This window comes from Stylophora pistillata, chromosome 7 (assembly GCF_964205215.1).
Source record: "Stylophora pistillata chromosome 7, jaStyPist1.2, whole genome shotgun sequence".
Taxonomy (NCBI): Eukaryota; Metazoa; Cnidaria; class Anthozoa; order Scleractinia; family Pocilloporidae; genus Stylophora; species Stylophora pistillata.
In genome coordinates, this window is record NC_142525.1 from 21838549 (window position 1) to 21862774 (window position 24226).

Here is a 24226-nt window from a genome sequence, read left to right on the forward strand (position 1 = left end):
ATGTTACCTAGTACTATATTTGCTTTATTTACCGTTGCAGATACATGCATGCCCCAGGAAACGTCTGAAGAGATGGTTACTCCGAGGTCCTTAGTGTTCTCTACCGACCTAAATTGCCCCCCCCCCCCAGGGAGTAAATTGGTTAAGTTTTATCCTTTCTATGTGTAATACGCATGACTTCGCATTTATCCGGATTGAAATGCATCTGCCATTTATTTGCCCATATGCTCAATCGATCTAGGTCACTCTGCAGAGCAGGGATATCAACATCTGGCGAACTGATTGTACAGTAGATTTTAGTATCATCCGCATAAATCTTAACAGTAGATGTCAAATCTGTTGAGATGTCATTTATGTATATGATAAACAAAATAGGGCCAAGAATTGTTCCTTGGAGCACCCTGGACTTCACTGACGTCCAATCCGAACACTTTCCCCTAATAACAACGCGTTGCATTCTGTTTGTCAAAAAATGTTTAAACCGCTGCAGTAAAGGCCCATCTATGCCGTACCTATTCAGCTTAAGCAATAAACGCTCGTGTGGTACACCATCAAAAGCTTTGGACATGTCTAGAAAGATAACGTCAGTAGGTTTAGAAAAACTTCTAGCTTTAGCCCAGTCATCGTAACAAGCTAAAAGCTGCAATAGAGTGGATTTACCGCTGAGGTACACGAATTGATCTGGGTTGAAAAGATTTTGATCAGACCAAAAATCAACGACTCGATTTCTCACCACCTTCTCCAAAATTTTGCATAGAATACACGTTAGTGAAATCTGACGATAGTTCTCTCTAAGATTCCTATTCCCTATTTTTGTACACCGGTGTAATATTGGCATTTTTCCACATTGTTGGTAGCTGACCCAACGATAAAGATGTATTCAAAAGTAACGCTTACGGAGATGATAACGCCTGACTACACTCTTTCAGAATCCGTGGCGATATGCCACGGATTCTGAAAGGGGCAAGGGCAACGGGCAACAGGCGACGGGGAATGGACAACGGGCAACGGGCAACGGGCAACGGGCAACGGGCAACGGGCAACGGGCAACGGGCAACGGGCAACGGGCAACGGGCAACGGGCAACGGGCAACGGGCAACGGGCAACGGGCAACGGGCAACGGGCAACGGGCAACGGGCAACGGGCAACGGGCAACGGGCAACGGGCAACGGGCAACGGGCAACGGGCAACGGACAACGGGCAACGGGCAACGGGCAACGGGCAACGGGCAACGGGCAACGGGCAACGGGCAACGGGCAACGGGTGTACAGCGGTAACCCACCTGAGAATTCAAAATGGCGGAGTAAACGATGTTTACAAACACTGACTTTATCGCTAGGTCGCCGCTTGCAGCGGAATTAGACGACTCGCTTTTATTTAACTATTGCCCAGCAAGAGTGGGGGATGGCAGTGTTGTTCTGGCATCAACGCCTAGTGGTAGTTGCCAGACAACTTAACCCAAACTCCTCGCAAGTCAAACTTCACTGCCCCATCAAACCACTCTCAACCATCTTACGTAACACAATGGGCCCCAGCCAGCCGGAGCACATCAACCCTTCACCTTAGTGGACCTAGTAGAAATGACAGTCATTCACTACAAGTAGAAGACCCGGTTGATACACTTATTGATAAATTGAGAAAAGGCCAGGAGACAGCCTTTCAGTGGTCCTTTACTAGCTTGCAGACAGATTCTAGTGTAGCTCTTGTTCGAGCTCAAGAACAGTGGCGATTACCACCGCTTGAGCTCTTCAAATTCACAGGAAAACCTATCGAGTGGCGTAAATTCATTGAGAGGTTTCGTGATCAAATTCACAACAACACAACCCTCACCGACTCAGATAGAATGGCTTATTTATTCCAAAATCTTGACGGGGTAGCTAAGAAAGCAGTGGAAAGTCTAGGTGTTACAGTTCATAGTTACCCAACTGCCCTTAAGACTTTAAAACTTCAGTTTGGGAACCCCAACAGTGTGCCCACAGCTTATCTAAATGACATGCTCAACAGTACCTATGTACCCTCAAATGATAGGCAAGCATTACGTGACTACTATTACCAAGTGAAGGCATGTACGACATGGTGTGTAAAGATGGGTCAGTCAGCTATTCTTCGAACCCCAGAGTATCTCAGCAGGGCAACTATGAGGTTACCCATGAAACTGCGAGTAAGATGGTATGAATACATAGATGGACGCAGCGATAGATCCACCCTGGCAGAGTTTGATAAGTGGTTACGCAAGCGAGTAGAAACACTGTTTAACCCCCTTGAAGGTTTCATATGCGAAGAATGGAACAAGAAACAAAGGTACTCCAAAGCAAAGCCAAATCTTAAGTTAAATTTCCTCGCCACGACGACAGGAAGGTCTCCTGACGCCCTAAGCCTAACAGCAGCGACTTGTCAGATTCCAATCTAGCCCCAAACCCAATCATTGAACAAAGAGCGGGAGAAAGCCCCATCCAATAAAAAGGGGTGTGTCAACTGCAAGTACAAACACCCTGTTGCCTTTTGTCCTGTCTTTAAGTCTAAGCACCTACAAGAAAGGAGAAAAATTGCAAGGGAACATGGACTTTGTTTCAATTGTTTGAAAACGAACCACCAAGTCAAGAATTACCCAAGTACAGAGCGTTGTCTTAAAGAACGGTGCGAGCGTTCCCACCACACCCTTTTACATGAGGATCTTCGAGTAGAGTCGTGTACTAGCCTCACCAGGAAGGAAAGTAGCTTTATTTAAACATCGGCTTCTCCAAAGGAAAATGCTCGTAACCCAGAACCGGTGTCAAATTCGTTTCCCATCGTCCAGATCAACATCAACCAAGTCTGTTTTCAACCTGAGCGGAAGGTTCTCCTTCAAGTGCTCCCAGTTCGAATTCATAGTCAAGGGAGCACGGTTGACAGATATGCTGTCCTTGATCCTGGAAGTGACTCAACCCTGATTAGGAAAGACTTAGCTGAACGCTTACAACTTGTTGGCGAGACATATCGCCTTAACATTAATACAGTTGGCAATGAAGCTACTACTCAGAACTTAGACAGGGTAAGCTTTGGTCTTCCCTCTAAAGAACAGCCAGACCCGGTTATGGTGCATGGAGCTTGGGTCATGAAAAAACTCAACTTTCCATCTTTCAAGTTGTCGAAGAAAAGGACCGTCGAGCAGTGGAATCACTTATCTGACGTAGATCTTCCTGAACTCCAAGGTGGTGACGTAATGATTCTCATTGGAGCTGACATGGCTCACTTATTGATTCACCTTGAAGTCCGCCAGGGGCGACGGGATGAGCCCATCACAGTAAAGATCCCTCTTGGATGGACGCTGTTTGGAAATGTAAATCAAGGACACTGTGAAACAATTAGTGCAAACTTTCTCGCATCAGATAGAGAGACTACATTGCAGCATCAAATCGAACGATTTTGGGAGATCGACTCTTACGCAACCAAGCGAGTTCTCTCTGAGTCCACCTTGTCAGTTGAAGACAAACAAGCTCTGTCCATCCTTGAAAGCAGCACAGTCAAGGAGGAAGGCCACTACAAAACAGCACTGTTATGGAAATGTGAACCAGTCTTGCCTACCAATTATGCTATGGCAGTTTCAAGACCTCATTCCACTGAGAAGAAACTCAAGAAAAACCCAGAGCTAGCAGAGAAATATCAGAATGTCATCAACGATTGTGTCACTAAAGGACACGCCCAAAGGATGACACAAGAAGAGGCCAAAGTGATAAACCCAAAAACATGGTACTTACCACACCTTGCAATTGTTAATCCAAACAAGCCTGGAAAGGTCCGTGTGGTCTTTGACGCCGCATCAAAATTTGATGGCGTTTCCTTGAATAACAAGCTTCTGACTGGCCCCGACCTGTTGAACAGTTTGGTAGGGGTCCTTATGAGATTTCGAACTGGAAGGATCGGCGTGATGGCGGACATTGAACAAATGTTTCATCAAGTGAGAGTTTGTGAAAAAGATAGAGACTCTTTGCGCTTCTTGTGGAGAGACTTAGATGAAACGAAGAGACCAAGTGAATATAAGATGACTGTTCACGTGTTTGGCGCTGTGGAGTCACCGTATTGCGCAAACTTTGCGTTGCAGAGAACTGCTCGTGATCAGCAAGAGCAATTCAGCGAGGATGCCATCAACGCTGTTGGAAGTAATTTCTATCTGGATGACCTCCTAGCATCGAAGCAAAACTGCGATGAAGCCACAGGTCTGGCTAAAGATTTGATAGGAATCCTAGCAACTGGCGGGTTTCGCCTAACGAAGTGGATGTCAAACAGCCGAGAAGTACTCACAGCAATCCCTTCCTCAGAAGTGGCGTGCGACATTATTCACTTAGATCGTAATGGATTGCCTCAAGAAAGAGCCTTAGGCGTCAAGTGGTGTGCAGAGCAAGATCTGCTGAGTCTTGAACCAGCGAAGAGTAAATTCCCAAACACCAAGCGAGGAATATTGAGTGCCACGAGTAGCGTGTTTGATCCCCTAGGCCTTGCCGCGCCCTTCGTAATAACGGCGAAACTGATCATCCAAGAGTTGTGGAGACGCCAGAATGAGTGGAATAGCGAGCTGCCCAATGATATCCTCAAGAAGTGGCAAGGTTGGAAAGAATGTTTGAAATCCTCTCAAACGATTATGATTCCCCGGTGGTATGGCTTCCACCGCGACCGATGCCTAAAGGTACAACTACACGTGTTCTGCGACGCGTCAGAAATCGCTTACGGAGAAGTTGCGTATTTCCGTGCGGTGACTCGTGGAGATGTCAATGTGAGCTTTGTTTTAAGTAAGACTAGGCTTGCGCCAATCAAAGCCTTGACCACTCCGCGTCTGGTGTTACAGGCTACCGTTGTAGCCACTAGGCTGAGGTCTAAGATAGTGGAAGAGATCGACATTGAAAGCGATGAAACGCATTTCTGGAGTGACTCCAGGATAGTGCTTCACTACCTTAGCAACACCCAGCGGAGATTTAGCACGCATGTGTCTCACAGAGTTGCTGAAATCGTCTCGAAATCGGACGTTAAGGAGTGGCATCACATTCCTGGCAAAATGAATGTGGCCGATGACTGCACGAGGGAAGTATATTCAGGAGTTGACTCCGAAATGTCGATGGATCAGTGGTCCAGAATTTCTAATGTTGCCTGAAGCAGAATGACCGAGTACTAAGGAAGTACCAATTGTGGATGAAACTGAGCTAGAAATTAAGGGCTCAGTCCTTGCTGTGTCCACTACTTCATCTATAAACATGGTGAAATGGAAGAAGTACTCCTCTTGGAGAAAGCTATGTCGGCAGTACGCTTGGTGGATGAGATACAAATTCATTCTGAAGAGTAAAATAAAGAAGATGAATCCGCCTCCAGAACGTCAAACCATGTGTTTGAGCGCCGCCGATCTCGAAGAAGCCTCGGTAGCCTTGTGTAAACAAGCTCAAATTGAATCGTTTAAGGACGACTACGAGGATCTGCAAGCGAACCGAGCTCTCTCGTCTAACAGTCCACTACTTCCACTGCAACCAGTCCTCGTTGATGGAATTATCAGAGTTGGAGGTCGGCTGACAAAACCTCCGATACCATTTGAAGCAAAACATCAAGCATTAATTTCCCCGGTACATCCTCTGTCTAGATTGTTGGTTCAAGACATCCACGAAAGATTCTTCCACGTAGGAAGGGAGCACACACTGGCTCTCGTGTGCCAACAGTTCTGGATCCTCCGAGGAAGGTCACTTATTAGAAGACTCATCAATGAATGTCTTCTTTGCAAGAGAAGGAGAGCTAAGCCAACCGTTCCTGTGATGGCCTTTTTACCCAGAGAACGACTCACCCTTAGCTAGGCTCCATTTACCAACACGGGTGTAAATTATTTTGGTCCAATTAGTGTCAAGAGGGGAAGAGTAACTGATAAGAAGTGGGGGTGTATCTTCACATGCCTTACTACCCGTGCGGTCCACCTGGAGGCGGGAGGCGATCTGAGTACTGATTCGTTCATCATGACGTTGAGAAGGTTTCGTGGGAGAAGAGGCAACCCAAAGACAATCCGTTCAGACAACGGAACTAATTTTGTGGGAGCGAACAGAGAGTTAGGTGAAGCTTTGAAGTCGTTGAGTCAGGGACGAATCACCGGCGAGCTGGCCCGAGAAGGGATCACTTGGTACTTCAACCCGCCGTCGTCCCCACACATGGGAGTAATATTCGAGTCAATGGTCAAGCAGGTCAAAAGAGCTATGAAGACTGTCATAAATGACCAGGTATTACCAGAGGGAACACTCCATAAGTCCTTGTCGAGACAGAGGCTATTGTTAATAGTCGACCCCTCACTCGCGTCAGTGATGACCCTGACGATTTCGAAGCGCTGACGCCAAACCATCTTCTCATCGGACGAGCCTCGCCAAACAGTCCACTTGGCCGATTTGAGGAGCGAGAAATTAATAACCGCAAGAGATGGAGAATGGTCCAAGCGCTAGCTGACATGATATGGCGGAGGGGGCGTAAAGAATACTTACTTACCTTGACAATGCGCCCAACATGGAATAAAGAACGAAGGAACTTGAAGGAAGGAGATCTTATTCTAACGTGTAACACCAACTAGACGGCCACCAGCTCAGCTTCCTCTCTAGCACAGGACAACGCCGGCCACTTCGCGAGATCGCCTTTGTACATCACCCAGCCAACCTCAGGATCACCCACTATTAGTGCATCGGTCTGACTATGATAGTCTGTTGGACTCTCCTGGATAATCCTGAGTGTCACCAAAGAGGGAACTATGCGGATTCGATGAGTTTCCGATAAGCATTTCTCTCCCTTTTCACTGAGTGCTGCAAACGGAACTCTGTATAACCTCTTATGAGGAACGATGATGATTTCGGGCTTCTCAAGTAAATTAGTCCCCGGGGCAATGCAGATTTTGTGACATAAAGAAAGACTTGAAATTTCTTCCTCTTCGTCGTCTTCCTCTAAAAGCCGCGAACCTGCGGAGATCTCTTGCTCGGAGGAATTACGTTGCTGCTCATTAACATGTAAAGATCCATCTTCGCACTCCTCGTCCTTTAAAACTCCAAAACCCCGAAAAGCCTTCGATAAAAACTCATTCAAATCTAGATCTGACCCTATCCCAAAATCGTTTTCGTCTAGTTTTACTCTTCTGAATTATGAGGGTCTGCTGGCTTTCAAGATCAACATACGCACGTGGCCATAAATATGGTGGAGATACGAAATGTACAGAAATACACAACCACTCTCCTTCTCAATAATTTTTTCAATTCTAGTCCATGACTATGAATTGAATGAGGTATCTGTTGTAAAACAATACTGATCAAACATCAAGGCTGACAAGCCGCTAGCTCGTCCCAATTCTTCGATGTTCAGAGCTTGGCGAAAATTTCCGGCAAAGGAAAGTAAATTGTTTAACAGCTCAAAGGGAAGGGTACCGTGCTCCTCTAGAAATGATGTTTTGAAGTCATCCTTATCATCAAGAAATGTATGCAATTCTTCATATTGTTGAATGCATTGAAAAGCGTATTGATAACTTTCTTTGAAAGCTCCCTCGAAAAACTTTGAAAGTGAATAGCTAAGAAGGCTTCGTAACCTTGCTAAGCGTTGTCCAATATGTTTGGATAAGAGCACTGCCCTCTCATAATATTCGTCAGCAACTTTGAATTCACGCAACGATCGACAAACATCTCCAAGGTTGATATAATTCCATGCTTGATTTGATTTCAATTTTGGTGGTAAGAGCGTTTTCGGAATATTCTCTGGCCTCTGGGTATTCACCAAGCTACTTTAGCAATGTCCCGGGATTTCCGTATGATGCCACTTTTCCTGCTCGGTTCCCAATTTCAAGACAGAGGGCTTGCGAAACCACATAAAAGGAATATGTTCACATTTGACTTTTAAAAGATTTATGATAAGGTTTCAATAAAAACGCGTTATGGACTATTGAACAGAGGACGTAACAGAGAACAAAACACAACGCAGAGTCAGATAAATACCAAATTTTGCTTTGGTGTTTTGATGACTCAGTGAAAGTTTTCCCATTTTTTCAGAATAAATGAAAAATTTTACAACTGCTCACTACCTATAACCTTGAAAATTTGTGAAGTAACATCGACGCGTCGGTTTTTGTAACAAAGCATTAAGTTCCTTTTATGTCGATTGTTCAACAAATCGACAATGGTTTAGCGTTGTCTGTACTCTTATCGACAACGACAACTTGGCCAATCAGATTGCGACATTGCTTCAACTTGTGGTAAGGAAATAAATTTCACTTTTAATGCAAACACAGTCTGCCGACTGGCGTTATCATTAGTATCATCGTCATTATCATCGTCTTCATCATCATCGTCTTCATCATCATCGTTATCTTTGTCATTGTTACTGCTTGTGCTTTGATGCCGACCTGTTAAAACGAGAGAGCACTTAAATTTGATTTGTTATTTTTCATTCATTAATTTTCGGCATCAGTGGTCAAACTTTTGTGGCTATCGTAATTAAGTAAAAGGCTTTGAACAGAACGAGATTCAAGTCACCGAAGAAAATGATTTTTCATTCAATTGCAAAGCTCGCGCGGGTAAGTTTACTTTCACCACTTCATGTTATTAGAGCTGTTGAACTTTAAGAAAAGTTTATAAACCATCTTAAGTTGGAAGCTGCAATGTTACCAGCCGATCAATTTTAACAGGATCCGGTTCCAAAACATCTGCACGGGTAAGCTTTGCTGGTCAGCCAACATGTGCTGCGACAGAGCTGACAACTTCCACCTGTGTAACCCAGCTCAATAGAGCTGCAAAATAATTAAGTGAAGACTTAAATAACAATTTTACCATGCTGCTTGCGATTAGTACAAATTTTTCGAATAGGTTTATGAGAGACTTAATGCGGGAGGTTTTAATTGGACTTCGGCATTCAGCTGGCTTTGCTCTCTGAGTTCTGCTATTGAGGTTTGAAATGAAGCCTGCTCGTGGTTAATTCAACCTTGTCTCAGTCGCGGTCAGTTCAGTTATGCGAGTTGCACTTGTTATCATTTTTCATACTACATATTTGCGGTTATTTTGATTGTGTTCTTTTGATTAGGTGACTGGCTTTCTAGCTTTGTTAACAGAGGTCTAGGTCAGCTTGCTTACGGATCAGTTTTCAAAAGAATCTTTTTCAATAAAAGCCCTTTTTTGCGGTTTCGAAGTGTAGTGATAAGCAATCGATAATTACCGATTCTTGCAGTTCTTCCAGGCTTTTCCAGTGAACCACCGACTCCATCGGGAACACCTGCTCCATGTTTCACAGCAGTTACCTAAAAATTAGATCAGCAAATATATACAGTCAAAACTCAGTGTGTGCACCCTGAAATAGGATCGAAAAATTGATCGCAAACCACACTGAAGTCTACCTTTACTCCTTGTAGCCACGAGAGTTATTATTTTTTTTTTTTTTTCTTATCAGTTCTGTCGTTCGTCTTTGTTAATTGTAATTAGTGTAAATAGTTCTCGTCTCGATAGTTCAGTTCTGTATTTATTAGTTTGTATTTTTTCGTGCTGTCAAAATGTAAATTAAGTTTGTCAGCGTTGTTTCATGCAATCGCCTTTGAGTATTGTGTAGCCTTGTTTAGTCTATTGTTTTAGCCTTTTTATCTGCTATATAACATCGTAGTTGTGATTTTCATTCAGTCGTTGTTATTCCGGAGTGCCGTACAGATCTTGTAAGTAGTTACGCTTTCGTTTGTATTTTCCTGTAGTTTCTCGTATTCCTTTCGTTGTATTTTAGTTTCGTTGGGTTTAAGTTCGCATTGTTAATTCTGTATTTTTTTCTGTGTGTTATGTACAAGTGAATCGTCGAGATTAAAAGGTACGTATTTCAAACTGTAACGGAGTGTCAGTTACATGCATTCAAAGATCTGAAGTGGATGACATGTTGTCCGGAATTGAAGGTCGGAGAAGACGCTGAGCTCACTCAGAAGAAGCCCTCGAAAGTGTGCGAAAGAAGAATTCGAGGTAAGGGCGTTTATCCAGAGTAACGATGTTGTACCGTGCTACGGAAGTTCTGCTGAGTGATCCAAAAAATGTCGATGAAGTTAAACAGAAGTTACTGGAGATTGATGAAGCTTTTTCTCGCTTCGAACAGGTGCACTACGAATACATCTCAACTTTGGATGGAGATATGGAAGTGTGGGGAAGCGAAGCACGTTATTTCAAGGAACATTTCCGTCGAAAAATGGATTTTGTTTCGGGAATAGAGCGATGGATCCAGGAGGTGGGATTAAACGCTGGAGCACGCGAGGAAAATGAGATACCAGTTGAAGACTGTGTAAGTACCGCTAATTCTTCGCAAAGTTCGCATTCATCTAGACTATCTATCAGACAGCTTAAAGCGAATCAGGCAATAGCGCAACTGAAGTTGTACCAGCTGAAGAAAAGGCAAGAATTACTACGTCAGGAAGAAGAAACGAAGCTAGAGTTAGAGCTTTTGGATGTGCAGTTTGAAATTAGGAAAACTGAACTTCAAATAAAGTTTCTTCAGGATGAGGAGCTAGTTGATTTAGCCAAGTTACCGAACGTTTTTGAAAATCTGAAGCCGTCTAGGGAAGGAGTTGATGTAGGAGCTGCACATGCGCCTGATCAGGAATATTCTAATTCTCGTGTTGAACGCAACGTTGGTTCTCAAGACCTTCCGTTGCGGCTGAAATCTAATGCGCAGGAGTATAAGAGTTGGTCAGCCGGACCTACTGCCGCCTTTGCACATCCAGAGGCGATAGGTTCTGTTTTGCGTGGAGGAGTTATGGATAGTGTGGCTTTAGCTATGAAGCAAGGATTTGCGTTGCCTAAAAAGAAATTGACAGTGTTTGATGGTGATCCTCTCGAATACTGGAACTTTATCAAATCATTTGAAACCAGTATCGTGAACAATGCAGCCAGTGAAAGCGAGAAACTCATGTACCTTCTTCAGTACACTTCTGGAGCAGCAAACGATACCATCAAATGTTGCTTAGTAATGGATCCATCCCTTGGATATCAAAGAGCAAGAGAACTGCTTCAAGAACGTTTTGGTCACCCCTTCACAATTGCCTCAAAGTACGTAACCAGGTTAACAGAAGGACCCCCTCTGAAACCAGGGGATCGCGCGGGATTGCTTGCCTTTGCAGACAAATTGAAGGACTGTGAAAATACGTTAGAATCCATTGGATATCTAGATGAAATAAACAGTGCAGACAACCTAAGAAGAATTGTTCAGAGATTACCATATCATCTCCGCACCAAGTTTGTTGAAGTTGCGGACCAAATCCAGCAAACTGGCCAAAGAACGAACATCAGTCACATCGCTGAATTTGTTAAAGTCAAAGCCAGAGTAGCAAATAACCCCGTGTTCGGTTGTGTGGTGGACATCGCGCGCGACAGATCGGAAAATGAAAGGCGAAAACCTAAGTCGAGGAGTGCTACATTAACTGGAGAACGCGTCAGCACATTTAACACTCAAGAGACCAAATCCGGTGGCAGACAGAGTCTACCCCCTTTTTGCAAGCCAGCTTCTTTCATGAAGTGTCCATCGTGCAATGGTGATCATTCGTTAGCGAGGTGCAGGTGTTTCAAGGACAAGAGCTTCGAAGAGCGCCTGGAGATAATGAAGAAAGCTCAGCTCTGTTTCAATTGCTTTAAATATGGCCACATAGGAGTTGGATGTTTAGCAAAGGGTGCTTGTGAAGTCCCAGGATGTAAGAGGAGACATCACACCTTACTTCATCCACCATCTCCACCACCAGCAGTGCAAGGTAGCGACAGAGTGGCTGATAAAGGAACTCAAGCTGAAGGCGGTGCACCGTTTCAAAGTGGACAGACTAATAGTACCTCAGCTGGAGAAGGAAAGGTGTGCCTGAGAGTAGTTCCTGTAAAGGTGCGAAGTCATGATGACGCCAACAAGACCATAGAAACCTATGCCCTTCTAGACGGTGGATCAGACATCTCCTTGTGTGACAAGAAGTTAGCCATGGATCTTGGAGTGCATGGACGCCAGAAAACGTTTTATTTGACAACTCAAGAGAAAGAGGATAGCCCAAGAGTTGGTCACGAATTAAGCCTAGTTGTTGAGCCACTTGATGGAAGTGACAGAGTTGACGTTGTTAGACTTTGGACAGTTGATAAATTGAATGCTTCAGGCCGCAGTATTCCATCAGAACAAGATCTAAAGCAGTGGCCTCACCTTAGAGACATCAAGCTGCCAAGTACTAGTGAGAAGGAAGTTCGATTGATTATAGGCACCAACGTCCCTGATGCCTTTTGGGTGTTGGAGGAGAGACGTGGTAACAAGGGAGAGCCATACGCCATACGCACGCCACTTGGCTGGACACTCATGGGCCCTATGCATAAGAACGTTGGCGGAGAATGCCATCTTAACGTTAATTTTGTTGGATCAGCGGAGGCCGTGGGAGAAAAGAATGATTGTCTTATGCACCAGCTAGAAAGGTTCTGGGAAGTGGAGAATTATGGAGTTGTTCCCCAATCCAAGCTTGGCATGTCAGTGGAAGACAAGAGAGCCCTTGAAGTTATGGAACAATCTGTGAAACTTGAGCATGGTCATTACCAAATTGCGCTTCCTTGGAGAAACTACCCACCAGTCTTGCCTTATAATCGCTGCATGGCAGAAAAGAGGCTACTGGCGCTTAAAGGCAGGTTCATGCAAGATGGTGAGCTTCTGAAAAATTACAAGACCACCATGGAACAGTATCTTACCAAAGGTCACGCTTCACGAGTGCCACTTAATGAGATTCATGTAAAGAACAAGCCGATTTGGTATCTACCCCACCACCCAGTGCTGAACAAACCTGGAAAGACTCGAGTAGTTTTTGATTGCGCTGCAAAACATAAAGGAACGTCTCTAAACGATCAGCTCCTTACTGGACCAGATTTGACAAATTCTATCGTTGGTGTGCTAATGAGATTTCGGGAAGAACAAGTCGCGTTGTCTGCTGATATTGAATGTATGTTCCATCAGGTCAGAGTAGTGCCAGGTGACCGAGATGCATTCAGATTCCTCTGGTGGCCAGATGGAGATCTGACCCAAGAACCAGTTGATCATCGTATGGAGGTCCATTTGTTTGGCGCGACCTCGTCTCCAAGTTGTTCTAGCTTCGCGCTAAGAAAGACAGCAGAAGACAACAAAGGTGAATTCTCAGAAGGGATAGTTAAGACTGTCAGAAGGAATTTCTATGTTGATGACTGCCTAAAATCGGTAAAGTCAGCTGAAAATGCTATCAAAGTTGTGTATCAGCTCCGAGAAATGCTCTCCAAAGGCGGATTTCGACTCACAAAGTGGTCGTGCAACAGTTTGGAAGTTCTGAGTACAGTCCCTCAATCTGAGAGAGATCAACCGGTACTAGACCTTGACCTAGACAAAGACAAGCTACCGATGCAACGCACGTTGGGGCTCCACTGGGACATGGAGAGCGACAAGTTCCTATTTAAGGTTGCTCTTAAAGACAGACCGAACACCCGTCGCGGTATACTTTCCCTGTCAAGTTCCGTTTATGATCCACTTGGTTTCGTTGCGCCAATCATCCTCCCGGCTAAGAAATTGTTACAAGAGCTCTGTAAGCAGAAACTTGGATGGGATGATCCAATCAGCACTAATGATGGTGAAAGGTGGGAGAAGTGGAAGGCTCAGTTGGTCGGTCTCTCTCGGATAACAGTAGACAGATGCGTTAAGCCAACCTGCTTTGGAGACTTGAAGATGGCTGAGTTACACAACTTTGCTGACGCGTCGCAAATCGCATATGGAGCAGTCTCCTATCTCAGATTGGAGGATGTCGAGGAAAGAATCCATTGTGCGTTTCTCATGGGGAAGTCTCGCCTTGCTCACTTGAGACCTATGACTGTGCCAAGGTTGGAACTGTCAGCTGCAGTCTTAGCCATTCAGTTAGATCAGACCGTTAGAGAAGAGCTGGATATTCCGATTAGCCAATCGACATTTTGGTCGGACTCCACCTGCGTGTTGCAGTACATCAGAAATCAGTCAAAGCGTTTCCATACGTTTGTTGCAAATCGGCTGTCAGTTATACATGAAAATTCAGCGCCTCATCAGTGGAGATATGTTAGCTCCGAAGACAACCCGGCAGACGAAGTATCCAGAGGTCTTACGGTGGAAGAAATGAGTACAAGCAGTAAATGGCTGAGTGGTCCCGAGTTTCTGAAGAAAAAAGAAGAGTTCTGGCCGTGTGATCCTACAATTCACCGATCAGGACCTTCAGATGATGATCCAGAAATCAAGCGTGAAACTCATTCTCACAGCCAGTCGTTGACACGTCATCGAAGCGAAGTTCTCTCCAGGTTGATAGAGTATTACTCATCTTGGGACAGATTACGAAGAGCTGTGGCCTGGCTATTGAGGTTCAGAACGTGGCTCATCGAAAGACACAGTAGCAGATCCATTAACTCCACACCTGAAAGCAGTTTGAAAGAGGGATCCCAGTTCCTGTCCGTGGAAGAATTACAGAACGCAGAACGGGAAGTTATCAAGCATGTACAAAAACTTTCATTTCTGGAAGTCATTCAAGCCGTACAGACAATCGGTTCATCGAAACCTTCACGTGGAGTTACCTCCGAGTTAAAGAATCTTAAGATACCAGCTCACATGCGCAAACTTCATCCATTGTTGGACGACACTGGAATTCTAAGAGTTGGAGGAAGACTGGAAAATGCCTTAATCAACTATGACGCAAAACATCCAATTATTCTGCCGTATCGTCATCAGGTAACGGATATGATCATTTCTCAGCACCACAAAAAGGTTGGCCACCTCGGTCAAGAATACGTACTGTCCAGCTTACGACAATTCTATTGGATAATCAAGGGGCGTTCAGCTGTGCGTCGAATGATTAGTGGCTGTTTCCAGTGTAAGAAACTTGGTGCAGTTCGTGGAGAGCAGTTGATGGCCGACCTACCAAGGGAAAGACTAATGTCAGGAGATCCACCATTCACATACGTAGGCGTGGATTACTTTGGTCCCTTTTATGTACGCCAAGGTCGCTCGAACGTGAAACGTTTCGGGTGTTTGTTTACTTGCCTGGTCGTCAGAGCCGTTCATATAGAGGTCGTGAACTCGCTTGACACTGATTCATTCGTTAATGCGTTACGAAGATTCATTAACTTACGAGGATGTCCAGTTACCGTATACAGTGACAATGGGACGAACTTCCAAGCAGGGGAAAGAGAGTTACGCGAGTCATTGAATGATTTAAATCAAGAATCAATCCACAGTTTTCTTCGTCAGAAGAATATTAGATGGAAATTCAATCCCCCTACAGCCTCACACATGGGTGGGGCCTGGGAGCGTACGATCAGATCTGTGCGCAAGATCCTGAGAGCACTGCTAGGACAACAACTCGTCTCTGAAGAAATGCTCCGAACCTTGATGAGTGAAGTTGAAGGGATCTTAAATGGCAGACCTTTGACTCCAGTCAGTAGTGACCCGAAGGACCTGGAGCCTCTTACGCCAAACCATCTGCTCTTGTTAAGAGCCAACCCAAATTTGCCTCCTGGAGTCTTCAACAAAGAAGAAATGTACAGCAAGCGACGCTGGCGTCAAGTCCAGTACATGGCCAATTTGTTTTGGAAGCGCTGGTTGAAGGAGTATTTGCCAACCCTCCAAGAGAGAGCAAAATGGACCAAACTCCGCCGTTGCTTAGCGAACGGAGACCTGGTACTAATTGCAGATGACAACATTCATCGAGGAAGATGGCCGTTAGGCCGAGTAACCGAAGTTTTAACGGGAAAAGACGGGAAAGTCCGATCAGCCAAGGTGCAAACAGCTACCACAATTCTTACAAGACCAGTGACTAAACTGTGTTTCTTAGAGGGAGAAAACAAAGCTGAAAAAGAGAAACTGAACCTGTTGTTAAGAAGAATGCAATGGAATTGAAAATCCATACTGTAAAAGGATAAACTTACTCTCGCGTCGGACAATAGTTACGTTAAGTAATGAACTGTAGACTTTAGTGGTTCATTAGGGGGGCTATGTAGCCACGAGAGTTATTATTTTTTTTTTTTTCTTATCAGTTCTGTCGTTCGTCTTTGTTAATTGTAATTAGTGTAAATAGTTCTCGTCTCGATAGTTCAGTTCTGTATTTATTAGTTTGTATTTTTTCGTGCTGTCAAAATGTAAATTAAGTTTGTCAGCGTTGTTTCATGCAATCGCCTTTGAGTATTGTGTAGCCTTGTTTAGTCTATTGTTTTAGCCTTTTTATCTGCTATATAACATCGTAGTTGTGATTTTCATTCAGTCGTTGTTATTCCGGAGTGCCGTACAGATCTTGTAAGTAGTTACGCTTTCGTTTGTATTTTCCTGTAGTTTCTCGTATTCCTTTCGTTGTATTTTAGTTTCGTTGGGTTTAAGTTCGCATTGTTAATTCTGTATTTTTTTCTGTGTGTTATGTACAAGTGAATCGTCGAGATTAAAAGGTACGTATTTCAAACTGTAACGGAGTGTCAGTTACACTCCTATTGCCTGATCTGCACTCACAAACAGGAAACCTTACTTGATCTACTCTCCCATACATTAACCTTGAGTTGCTGCATATATACTTCGAAGAGTAAGTATTTTACTTCTTTAACTTGAAAGCGTGGAGTAAACTTTAAAGGCAAGATTTTAAATCAAGCCAGCATAAAGCCCTTTTTCAAAATGGTTAACGATTGAATGGCTTGTTCTAGCGCCTCCCATGGTTCCTTATTTTTTCGTCTTGGATTTTTACGCAATTATTTCAATTACGGTGGTGTGCATTTCGGCCTTGTTGAGCAGATTACAATTAATTCAAGAGGAAGTTATAAACATCAGAGTACTTAGCCTGTAATGATCCCTGAAAAAGGAATTACCTTCAACAACTGAAACATTTAAGATGGTGACGGTAGCAACGATCAAAACAAGTTAAATAACATCCACAACGATAAGCCTGTCAAAAACGATATATAGAATTCGGAGTCAGTAGTTATAACTTTGATTCTATAATACATAATAACGGTCTCTGCTACTCATTAGTGCTGTCTTTGATTTTCGTCTTAAACTGGAGTTAATAATTTTTGAAGCAGAAACAAGGAAGGTAGCATGTTCCCCTAGCACAACTAAAACAAGCTTGTGACCAGACCATACAGCTGCTAAATTACATGTGATAAAAAACTATAACATGACGATAAGTCCCAATTCTTACCATGTTGTTTCACTGCTGATAGTTGCAACTTTGAAGCTTCGGTATCGCTGGTCGAAAATGAAAAATCGATTTTTTTCTGAGCTGTTGTTACACTAATGCAAGGTAAATAAGGAAAGAATATTCATACGGGTTCGTAACTTTAAGGGTTCGAAACTGACTTATCTTTAATGATATGGGTTTCGAAACGCGACAAAAACGAGACTGAAATTTATTGCTAAGTATCACATTAGAATAGACTCAGTACATACCCTCGAGGTTTCACCTTAATGCGTTTTGAAATTGTTTTTCAAGCGCGTCTTTTGAAATATTGACATCATTAGGAAATTCCAAGACAACAAAACCACAAAGTAGAGATTAATCTATCGAGCCAAACCGTTCTTTCGTTTTATAAGTGCTTTTATTCGATAATAAGAGATTATGAAATGAGATGCGGTTTGTAAAAGCATCAGGATTTTTTCGTGATTTTTGTCCGGAAACGTTTCTTCCACATTTTTATGATAATGAAATTACATATCAGACAATATCTAATTTGGTACGTTCGCAAGGGAAGTGGCGTGTGTGACTTCAACGCATATCAGACCAAACTCTTGAGACAGACGTAAATTCTGTTTTCAACAATCTCGGTTTTCAAGTATATCTGGTATGTAATATAGGGTTCTACAGGTTATTAATCATTGCTTTACAATCACGCGACACGTGATATGATAAAGACTGTTTATGGTTATCAATTTTTGGTTTTTACGGTTTTGAATGGGTTTTCTGAAATTTATTAATAAAGTATTATGAAAAAGAGATGCAAACGATTATAGTCGGATATTGCACTTTCTTTCTAAAAGATACGTTGTTACATCCGCGCATTTATCCCCAGATGAAAACGATAAATCCACGAGACAGGAGTTTTCTTGCGATTTATCACCCAAAATAATCTCTTTACAGTGATGTATAGTCCCAGCGATATATCGTCTCAGCGGTATGTTGGTCCAACGGAATATCTCTACAACGCTATGCCATTGGTGTACATCCTCATGGTATATCGCTCCAGTGAAATATCGCGGCAGCGATTTATCTTATAACAATGAAAGCTTTCACTGCTTTATTGGTAAAATTTATTTTACTCAGCTAAGCATCAAAATTGATTTAAAAAGTGCAACTCTACAAAGTCAAACAGGAAAGCCATAAATGTAAATTAAGACTCGGAAAAATAACGCAACTCGCGAAATATATGCGCATGCTATGTGTTAAACCATCCAATAAGGGTATATATATCCTGCGAGTTTCGTTTTTTCCCGAACTCAGTACGAGAAATGAACAGAATGTCCGTTCGTATTATATGTCAAACTGTGAAAACAGGATTTTGCCTTCACAAATAAACGGACGGACGGGAACAACTCTATAAACTTCCTCTGGGAAAAGGCTTTCCTGGGGGCACTCGCTGGCTGCGGGAAGGCTGGGATCTATTACGGCTGTTGACTACGACTGACAACGACAAGGTTGGCTCCAACGTAGATTTATTCTGCAAACGCTACTGAACCTTTTTACCAGAACTGACCATGCTTGCTTGACCAAAGAAAGCTCTACCAAACAGCTCTATTTAAGCCTAATGTACAAAGGATTAGGTAATGCTATGAATTATGTCTTTCACGTAATCTACTACAACGATTGGCTTGGGAGGAATTCGCCTTTTACAAGGTTAATCCCCTTCGAAAAGTTCTGGTGGATAACAACTACAGAAAAGGATATGATAGGTGACGGTTACAGTTTGACACTAATTACAGATATGACGTAAGAACAATTGATTAATTATGGTTAATTGAATGAGAACTGGTACTGTTCACGCTTTTCTGAGCGCAGCAAGATTTCACAGTTTCTACGTTGAATTTTATAGATTTTTAGCGCTGGCATAAAAACTCGATAACTTACAACATGGACACCTATTAGTAGAGAAGCTATTTTTCAGTGAATTTCTGTAGCTCTTATGCAATAATCGGTTACAAGGTTTTCTGTCCAGGCTTCTTCAAGGCTTTGATGACAACATGGAGACCTCAGAGTAAGCCATTTTTCAGTGATTTGCTGAAGCCCAAGCATAATTGGGTGCATCAACCAGCATGAAAGACGTGCCAGCTTGAATAGTCACTTAATTGTATTTGAGAAGGCTAAATTTATGATAAAGTTGTGTAGAAAACTAAGAAGTCCGATCCTACCAAGACTAATGAGGCAAAGAGAGAATAGCTGCAATTTGCTAATTTCCAATATCAGGCCATTTTGTATCTGACAATTTATGATAATTTTTAAAGAGTTTTGATTTCTGTTTATTTTAATCTTCTTACTATAGCCAGCACAACCCTATGCTCAGAGTTTTAACTCCCGACTACATAAAATGTTAAACGAAAGTTGATAACCTCAAAAGCTATTTTTTTTTTCAAACGATCATTAACATTCTATGAATTTAACCGATGACTATTATTGTCAAATTTCATTCAGCGTGAGCCAATTAAAACTCTACAGATAAGATAAAAATTAACTCATAGACGACAAATTTGTTGTTTAGAGCTTTCAAGAGAAGCTCTACATGAGGTGGATGGCTGAGTTTGTTTGTAATGATGTGCGCGCCGGTGTGTATCATGTCTGTTGGCGCAAAAGTTAGGAGTTGAAGTTCACCGCAATACTCTATCTTGATATTAGGGACTCTACGCAGTCACGACTGCAACGCCACGGAAGACGTCGATTAAAAAATGAGTTTCTACTTTTAGTCAGAATTTCGAAAATGGCTGCATGTGTTTACCGTCTCATAGGGCGCCAGACCTCAAACTCAACATAACGCATAAAAGTAGCGTTGAGTTCCAAACGTAACTATAAATTAAAATAATTTGCCACCGCGGTTTCGCTTCGAAGACGACGCAGATTTTGTGATTTCACGTTGTTGTTTTGCAAAGGACGGCTAAGAAATGTACAGTTTTAAAACGCACGTGCTGGGCTATTGTTCTGCCAATTAGATCTATTGTTATTCCACGTTCTCGTTGCCGTAGCCGTCGGGGTTTGCTTGAAGTCCCTAATGGCTTGGTGAAAGACGCGCTAAACACCGTTTAATTGCATACGAATCTTCTTCCACGCTGCTTGCTTCACCACTGTCGACGTGTCGACGAAATTGGCACCACACTATAAATTTTGTGTTCACTCACGAGCTGAGTCAAATGCAACTCATGTATGCTGTTTGGTTTACATGCTCAGTGATTGTCTCAAAAATGAAACTGAGAAAGGAAGCAAAGCGGCATATACTGAAAAGCCAACAGCAATTTTGAATTGGATATGTTAAAAGTACAGTTACATTCAAACGGATTCTTCAGTTGTAAGAGAGTCTCAATGGAATGAACCGTTAGCTGCAAAATGGCAAAACAATTGTATGAACACTTTATTGTCAACTTTCCAAAATTTTTTCCTAATACTCTCTCATTGTTTTAATCGCCCTCGACCAAAGAGGCAATACAATTTCAGTGAAAAAGTCTAAGCTCATCTGTATCAATGACAGAGTATTGAAATTGTGGTGAAGTATTTATTCTCTTTATTTACTTCCAGTTTGTTAATTGGTAGGTGATTCCAAGATGTGGTTCCATTATGGGCTATCGTTTTGCTAGTTGGTTACATGATGGTCGGAGAACCGCCCCACAGCACAACCGGAGAAAGTGACTTGAATCAAGAGGAGTAGACAAAAATGGAGAAAACACCTGAAGGCTCAATCACGAAAAAGGACAAAAAACGACGAAAAAGGACAACTGAAAAAGATTCCGTTGAAGAGGCACCATTGACTGAAACAGATGATGACGCTATTCAAGAACAAGAATTTGTTAAAGCCAGTGTTCAAGATGGAGATGCACGAAGCAAAATACAAATAAAGCGGAAAACCTATACACTTAGCAGACGAAGACGAAGAAGGTCTAATATACCACATATCCTCTATTCCGACGACAAAGTACTTCTGTCCGACGACGAAGAAGTTTTTCCGGAGAAGAAGAACTTCTGGTGATGTCCCTCCCGCTTCCTGTACATTTATTTATCTATTTATTTTTTGCATTACTATGTGAATTGATAGGTCGGTTCGTTGCTATGGGCCAGGGGCGAGTGTTTTTCAACAGCGAGTCGAGCTGAGTTTTGGAGTATCGCGAGCGAATAAAGTGATTAAAATATACAAATATCGAACCAGCCGAGTACAATTGTCGTTCGCCAACGACAGGTGATATGAGTCATTTTGAAAGAGTAGTTGAAAATATCCAAACAGACGAAGAGAACGGTGATGAAGAAATAGAAGGCAAACAAACACCGCAAGATGGAGAAGTGGAAGAAGAAGAAATACAACAAGATGGAAAAATGGAAGAGGAAGAAATAAAACAAGAGGGAGAAAACAAAGACCACAAAACACAGCAAGAAAGGAAAAGAAACACAGCAAAATGGATAAAACAAAGAAAACGAACTGAATGAGAAACTCAGCTAGACTAATCAAAATATGGCAAGATTTAAAATGGAAGAACCCCGACTCATATATTCAAAACTGTATTTTATCAAATGACCCATCCAGTCTCGCTCGAGCAATCCCATAGAAAACCATTGGAAAAGCTGACGTGTGCGGGGCCGGAAGGATTGACGTGAGCTGGTTCCGAAAAAGCCGTTTGTCACTTTTCGACGTGCAACAAGGCTCCAAGTGCTATACAATGTTAAAGTTCTCAAATTAATATGAACATTTATACTCGTTTGTGAAAAATTAATGATAAAATCGCTAAAGACCATTAGAGTACGTTAGCAGACGACGGATATTACCACATATCATTAAATTGATGTAAAAAGGAAGCTTAAAGTAATTTTATTCAATGAAGTAGTTTCTTATGATCTTTGTCCTTTTTTTTCTGATTTGAGTAAAATTTCAAGATGGTAAGTTTAGTTTGTGAAGACCACACAGGATGTAGTAGTTAAACTGTTTTCAGCGCAGTTCACCGAACACTATCTTGACATTGTACATATTTATAGAGCTTTTCTCGTGGTTGGCATTTCAGAAAAGAGAAAAACTAAGGGCACAGATAAAAGAATGTTCAACTAAAATAATCAAGAACTCATATGAACCAGCTATTCACTGAACTGGGCTACCCTGTCTAAATATTCGTAATAAAGAAATAAATAAAAACACGTATGCCCCAAAATGGTGACCTTGGATTTCGAAAAAATGCATCAAGCCACAACTCAAAATTGACATTTATAGGAAAGTAACATAATCACTTTAAGCTGAGCTGGTTCGTTTAATTTTAAAACAGAGCTCATAATATAAACTATTTTCCGGTTCCTATCAGAGTACATTACAATAAAACAGACTGAATGAAGAGGTCGATAAAAGACCCTCTAGTTGAAAAACGTCATAAAAAAGAGGAAAAATTTTCGACGTGCTTGAACACATATACTCGTTTCGGGAAAGTTAACGATAAAATCGATAAAGACCATTAGAGTACATTAGCGGACGACGGATATTACCAGATATCATTAAACTGATGTAAAAATATCTCTTTCGTTTGAAGATTTTGATTAACATGACAACGAAAGACTTTTGCAATTAACGCGCACGTCTCAAACATTAATTCATTTTTCTGTTTGCTCAGCCAACTACAAATATATTGATTACTTACCATATTTTCGTTTGAAAAACGTCTTGAAAACGATGAAAATTTTTCGACGTGCAACAAGGCTCCAAGTGCTATATAATGTTAAAGTTCTCAAATTAACATGAACATTTATACTCGTTTGGGAAAAATTAATGATAAAATCGCTAAAGACCATTAGAGTACGTTAGCAGGCGACGGATATTACCAGATATCATTAAATTAATGTAAAAAGGAAGCTTAAAGTAATTTTATTCAATGAAGTAGTTTCTTATGATCTTTGTCCTTTTTTTTCTGATTTGAGTAAAATTTCAAGATGGAAAGTTTAGTTTGTGAAGACCACATAGGATGTAGTAGTATTTTTTACCACAGTTAAGTTTGCAGTCACCCTTTTAAATTCTGTCCAAGGTGAACATATAGAGTCACGAATGCGTATGTTTGATGACTGGATTTACGGGTAACTGCTATAATGTTAAAGTATGGAAAATTGAGGAAGACCTGCAGTAATTGGTAGATATTGACTCACGTATTCCTACTTTGTAACCTAATGTCGTCTTGAACGGGCTTGCAGGCTTGACTAGAAATGGCCAGAAATACGAAATGTAAGCTAGCCAGAAAAAAAAAATTAACCACAAGTAACGTAGAGTAGAATTATGAACAAAAGAAATGGTAGAAAAGATTTAAAAAAAATAGACAACCTGAGGCTAGGTTCAGCTAAGCGAGAAAAAGGAATGGTATCATAAACACTCGTCCAACGGAGCAGAGCTAGCTGCCTGTTGGTTCAACTGAATTACACGTTGTGAGTAATTCTTAACTAAACTAACCTATTTTACGAGATGTTTGAAAAGTTGTGATGAAGATTTTCATTTGAAGGAATTTGGCAGCTGCATGGAGCATTTACGTCGCAAGGTTTGCCTCCGCCCAAAGATTAACACAGAACGATTCATGACCACATTTGTAAATAGACTAATTTTTGAACACAACCTGTTATAATTACATAATTTAATTTTGGCCATAGTATATTATTGTAATTTTTCATTACACAGTTTTTCGTTTATGTAACATAGGATATGTATCTTTTATCTTATGGTTTATTAAAGACTTCAAAAACGAAAAAGTGACCATAGGGGAAGGTGTAAGTACTGTTCCAACAATTGCTGGATAAGCAGCAATTTTTTTTTTAGCAATCCTTTTTAACAGAATCCAATGTCCAAACCTCATGCTGATTGGGAACTATAGCACAGAACAATTATTGCAGTTTTTAAACCAAGGTAGATGACATTGTTTTCTGTCTAATATTAATAGCATTTACTCCTCTTGGGTGGATTATAATTCTATTAGCCGCGTGAATTTCGTTAACGAGTACAATGCTTTATTACATCGATAGAAAAGGCTGGAGTGCTTGTAGATTTGGGCAAACTTGAATGTCCAGCTGCAA

At 41.9% G+C, this 24226-nt stretch overlaps 4 protein-coding genes across 10 annotated transcripts; 3 read left to right on the forward strand and 1 right to left on the reverse strand.

Moving 5' to 3' along the window:
• Nucleotides 1-1843: 1843 nt before the first annotated feature.
• Nucleotides 1844-5125, forward strand: LOC111333648 (uncharacterized). The gene is made up of 3 exons (XM_088726431.1): nt 1844-2301; nt 2519-2576; nt 2747-5125. The coding sequence occupies exons 1-3, from the start codon at nt 1844-1846 to the stop codon at nt 5123-5125; spliced, it is 2895 nt and encodes a 964-aa protein (XP_088582557.1).
• Nucleotides 5126-5225: 100 nt separating this feature from the next.
• LOC148727093 (uncharacterized) lies at nt 5226-5810 on the forward strand. Its single transcript, XM_088726432.1, has one exon. The coding sequence runs from the start codon at nt 5226-5228 to the stop codon at nt 5808-5810; it is 585 nt and encodes a 194-aa protein (XP_088582558.1).
• A 2047-nt stretch (nt 5811-7857) lies between these two features.
• On the reverse strand, nt 7858-23927 carry LOC148727094 (uncharacterized). 7 transcript variants are annotated; one of them, XM_088728380.1, is made up of 6 exons: nt 23613-23924; nt 23315-23365; nt 17153-17199; nt 16821-16897; nt 9178-9259; nt 7858-8371 (listed from the first exon to the last, which is right to left on the reverse strand). In XM_088728380.1, exons 4-6 carry the CDS (start codon nt 16836-16838, stop codon nt 8169-8171), a joined length of 303 nt encoding a protein of 100 aa, XP_088584506.1. In that variant the 5' UTR covers nt 16839-16897; nt 17153-17199; nt 23315-23365; nt 23613-23924; the 3' UTR covers nt 7858-8168. The 7 variants fall into 7 exon arrangements, 6 of the variants coding, with proteins under 6 accessions (XP_088584506.1, XP_088584507.1, XP_088584509.1 ...); XM_088728381.1 differs by having other exon boundaries at nt 23315-23395; XM_088728383.1 differs by lacking the exons at nt 17153-17199; nt 23315-23365 and adding an exon at nt 22816-22883 and having other exon boundaries at nt 23613-23680.
• Nucleotides 9825-15870, forward strand: LOC148727095 (uncharacterized). Its single transcript, XM_088728636.1, has one exon. The coding sequence runs from the start codon at nt 9982-9984 to the stop codon at nt 15868-15870; it is 5889 nt and encodes a 1962-aa protein (XP_088584762.1). The 5' UTR covers nt 9825-9981.
• Nucleotides 23928-24226: the final 299 nt, after the last annotated feature.

Coding starts and splice junctions, on each gene's coding strand:
- LOC111333648 (XM_088726431.1), top strand. CDS start 1,844: ATGGCTTATTTATTCCAAAATCTTGACGGGGTAGCTAAGAAAGCAGTG. Junction 2,302..2,518: donor GAATGGAACAAGAAACAAAG/GTACTCCAAAGC, acceptor CCTGTCTTTAAG/TCTAAGCACCTACAAGAAAG. Junction 2,577..2,746: donor ACATGGACTTTGTTTCAATT/GTTTGAAAACGA, acceptor GCTTCTCCAAAG/GAAAATGCTCGTAACCCAGA.
- LOC148727093 (XM_088726432.1), top strand. CDS start 5,226: ATGGTGAAATGGAAGAAGTACTCCTCTTGGAGAAAGCTATGTCGGCAG.
- LOC148727095 (XM_088728636.1), top strand. CDS start 9,982: ATGTTGTACCGTGCTACGGAAGTTCTGCTGAGTGATCCAAAAAATGTC.
- LOC148727094 (XM_088728377.1), bottom strand. CDS start 23,685: ATGCTCCATGCAGCTGCCAAATTCCTTCAAATGAAAATCTTCATCACA. Junction 9,260..22,815: donor GTTTTTCAAACGAAAATATG/GTAAGTAATCAA, acceptor TCTAATTTTTAG/GTAACTGCTGTGAAACATGG. Junction 8,372..9,177: donor TGGAAGAACTGCAAGAATCG/GTAATTATCGAT, acceptor TCGTTTTAACAG/GTCGGCATCAAAGCACAAGC.